At 36.7% G+C, this 3,954-nt stretch overlaps 1 protein-coding gene across 1 annotated transcript in view; it reads left to right on the top strand.

Moving 5' to 3' along the window:
* LOC103476962 (peroxisomal N(1)-acetyl-spermine/spermidine oxidase-like) overlaps positions 1-3,388 on the top strand; it is a 5,036-nt gene extending 1,648 nt beyond the window's left edge. Inside the window, exons 3-10 of the mRNA XM_008429738.2 lie at positions 17-147; positions 262-449; positions 669-850; positions 1,145-1,314; positions 1,474-1,559; positions 1,668-1,780; positions 2,247-2,398; positions 2,525-3,388. Coding sequence (XP_008427960.1) covers positions 17-147; positions 262-449; positions 669-850; positions 1,145-1,314; positions 1,474-1,559; positions 1,668-1,780; positions 2,247-2,398; positions 2,525-2,641 — 1,139 coding nt within the window. The 3' untranslated portion in view covers positions 2,642-3,388. The remainder of the gene's footprint in view (positions 1-16; positions 148-261; positions 450-668; positions 851-1,144; positions 1,315-1,473; positions 1,560-1,667; positions 1,781-2,246; positions 2,399-2,524) is intronic.
* The last annotated feature ends 566 nt before the right edge of the window (positions 3,389-3,954 follow it).

The raw sequence follows: 3,954 nt of genomic DNA on the forward strand, positions 1-3,954 counted from the left end.
TATATTTATTATTCAGGTCAGAAGGTGAATCCTGACGACATGGATCCTGCGCTGGACTTGATTGATGTAGTCTTGGAAAATACTCCACAGTCCAAGAGTCACAAACAACGATCCTGGCCGAGTGTTGGAGATTTTGTGAGATCTGAGGTACATTTTCATTCAGGAAGAAAAATCAAGAAATATCTAATTTTTTTCACCAAAGCAAGAAAAAAAGAGATATGTAGGTGCTCAGATGTTTTTTTTCTTTTGCCCTTTATGCAGGTTCGAAGGCGAACAGCAAAGAGGTGGAAAGATAAAGATAAACACACCAGGCAGCTGCTGCTGGGTGCCATCAGTACTATGCTGAAGGAGGAATGTTGTTCAAGTGCTACTCACTCACTGGAGGACTTAGATCTGGTTGGATTTTCTATGTACCTGAGTATAAAAGGAGTGGACTGCACATTCCCAAGGTTTGCACACATGTTAAACCAGAAATAGCTGTCACCAGAGTGAGGGAGGGACTGTCGCTGAATTTACACTCCAGGATGTTTTGCTGAAATGTAGAAATAAAATATAGCTAACAAAACTCAGTGCAATCTCCAAATATCTACAGCTCAAACAGTTTTTATGTTGTTTCTACCGACCCATAAAGTAGTCTGACTTACCATATTTATGCTCTTGTCTGACAGTGGTTCTCAGGGCTTAATCAGCAACTTGATGTCAGAGCTCCCCGCCGACTTGGTGTCGTACAGTCGGCCTGTACGCTGCGTTCACTGGGGCTCCAGTGAGAGTGAAGTGAACGCTGTGACGGTGGAGTGTGAGGACGGGGAAAAGATTAATGCTGATCATGTCATCGTCACCGTGTCTCTAGGTGGGCTTTTAGGCTATTTTGATCTTTGCGGCTTAAAGGCTTTATCTGCAAGGACATTTTTGGGTGCTTTTTACCTAAAAAAGCACCTAAAAATCCAGCTGAATGAAAATGTGATGCTGCAAATGAGTGTTGCTACAACACATAAATGACAAATAGAGGAAGTGAGTTTTACATAGACAGCCTCTTGTAGTTTGCAGATTTTAAATGTTTTGACTATTAAGCTGATTTTTTTTCCCACCATAAAGCTCATAAAAACATGAATTTATTTATTGTTTTTGATTTGCTTTCACCCAGGATACCTGAAGAAACACCACTCTACACTGTTCTCCCCTCCTCTTCCTGCCCAGAAGCTGACGTCCATTGAGAAAATAGGATTTGGAACATGTGACAAAATCCATGTTGAGTTTGAATCCCGCTGGTGGGATGCTGACTGTGAGATCATTTATCTGCTGTGGGATGATGAGGTTTGTAAAACGGCTCTTCGCAATAGTAGAGGTTTTTCTAAAGAGCCTAAATCAAGATGAATTCTGCAGCATAAAAAGTTCTTACTGATTATTCTGACACTTCTGAACCAAAAATCAGGTCTTAAGTCAATCCTGTTGATATTTTTTTTTCTTTTGCAGGAGGATATTTCAGACCATGTGTCAGATATAAGCAAAAACTGGGTTAGGAAGATCTCATCATTTAATGTGTTGGAATCCTCTGAAAGGTCAGCAACATCACAGTGTTTTTCTCAAAAAGATTTTGATTGAAATTTAACAAGCTAGCACACGAAGCAGTGAAAAATCTAACTTCATGTCGACTGTGAACCCCGAAGGGGAAGCCATGTTCTCTGCGGTTGGATTTCTGGACATGAGGCGGAGCACATGGAAACGCTTCCTGAGCAGGAAGTTAGGCGTTCGATTACAGAGCTCATCCATAGATTCACAGGTGATCCTTACATCAGAAAAGAATAAAAATAGATGTTGTTTTCATAACAAGAATTTAACAAACTTTTTTCTGTAAAGCAACTTAGACAGTCTAATTATGATTACCCTGTAGATTTATGCATACATGGTATCCTCAAATAATTAAAAATGACTTTTTTTGTAGAGCTATGATCAATTGTTTTCTGTAACTGTACTATTTTGATAGACATTAATATTTACAGGGTAAACCATTTGCACCCATGAGTATAATGACAGCTAGTCATGACTGAGCCAAAGCTGACTTTCAAGTATTTCACGATACTCAAAAATAATAAGGGAGTTCATTATTTATTTGAAAAGCATGTATTTTTCCCACACTCTCCTATTTTATGTTTTTTCATAGAGATCAGTGTCAGTATTTTTTTTTATCAAAAGTACAAATCTATATTTGTAAATAGTCTGTTTTTACCATATTTGCCTGTGTTTAGGAGACCTTACCATCACACCTAAGAGAATTGAGTGTACCCGGTGGTTTCATGATCCCTGGACGTTGGGATCCTACTGCCACCCAGCAATCGGTTGCTCAGCGCAGAATTTTAAGAACATGATGGAGCCCTTGCCAACGAGAGGAAAGCAGCAGGTTCACAAATTACATTTTTTTTATTTAGACACAAGCTTATATTTGTCTTGACTGTGCATACACACACACAAAAAAAGATAATCTGTAAAGCCTTTGTTATTTATGGCCTTTATGGTTATGCTTCAGCCCCTGCAGGTGATGTTTGCTGGAGAGGCCACTCATCCGTGCTACTACTCAACCCTCCATGGAGCACTTCTTTCTGGCTGGAGGGAAGCCGACAGACTCATCTCTCACTACTCTTAATCCAGTCCCCTTTCATCCAGACCAGAAAAGTTAAAAATTAAACCCTCCTCAGCGTGAAAATATAATTGCTGTCCTTCTAATCAGGTGACACCAGCTATGGAACATCTTTATCATTGAACAAAGAATGTGTAAGCTGTTTCTCAGAACACATTAAACTCCTGAGTCGTCATAAATGTATGCTTTTATAAGTGACTGTTAAGATAGCTGGAAACTCTGGCGCAAGGTACACAAACTGTAGATACAGAAAGGGGATCAGCAGAGGCAAAGTCAAAAACAGGCAGTTAATTAACCTGAAATATATGCAGCAAGTAATAAATACTCTAATTGTGGATTCAGTGGATGAATTTGGGGTTTGTGGGTCAAATGATATGAGACTATTGTAGTTATTTTTTAGTTTCTGTACCCATTTTTCTCTGGCAGGGAAAGAGTACAATGTATCCGAGGTGGAAGGTAAAAAAAAAAAAAAAAAAAGATAGAGCTCCAGATAGGTTTTCACTGTGTCCAAGTTTGCAAACACCAAAGTTGGACTTGAGAGAAGAGCCTGACGTCATCCATGCTTGCTACGGGGAAAACAACAAGCGACATCACAATCTGGACGTGGTTGAACATAAAAAGAACCCAAATGTTTTCTTCATACCTACATCTAATGTTATGGGAAAATTGACAAAATTGGGGTCATTGTTAATGCCATGCTTTTGGAACCATTCAGTTAAATAAATTTGCAGACTGACTAACCTGGATATACTATCTGACCAGTTTATGTAATTCTGTCATAGCATCATTTTTGGGAATGCTTCAAAGAGCAAATGTAATGTAGGTGTTATTGTACATGCATACCTACATAAAGTCACAGTAAAACAAATCATTAGTTGAGCTGAATTAATTAAAACACATAAAAATAAAAAGCTAATTATTAATATAGAAAGTTAAAAGCAGAAAGTTAGTATTGTTTTTTGTTTACCTTTGCAGATTTTATGCATATATGTCATAAATATAAATTGTAGTTAGATAAATATTTTAAACCTATTAATTAAAAATAAGATTTTTACTTTTATACTGTATATGGTATATTCATATTAAGTATTAGAATATAATTGAAAATGTATTTATTTCAGTAACCCAATTCACTAAGTTAAGAGTACTTATATGCAGGCTAATGTTTTCAAGCATTATTGAAGATAAGGATTTTTCACATACAAGAAAAAAGGAAAAAGATTATTCGTAAAAAATTTTATTAGCTTGTATAAGCTAATAAAACATTCACTTATTAGTGTAAGAGTATATATATATATATATATATATATATATATATA

Source organism: Poecilia reticulata, linkage group LG15 (assembly GCF_000633615.1).
Source record: "Poecilia reticulata strain Guanapo linkage group LG15, Guppy_female_1.0+MT, whole genome shotgun sequence".
Taxonomy (NCBI): Eukaryota; Metazoa; Chordata; class Actinopteri; order Cyprinodontiformes; family Poeciliidae; genus Poecilia; species Poecilia reticulata.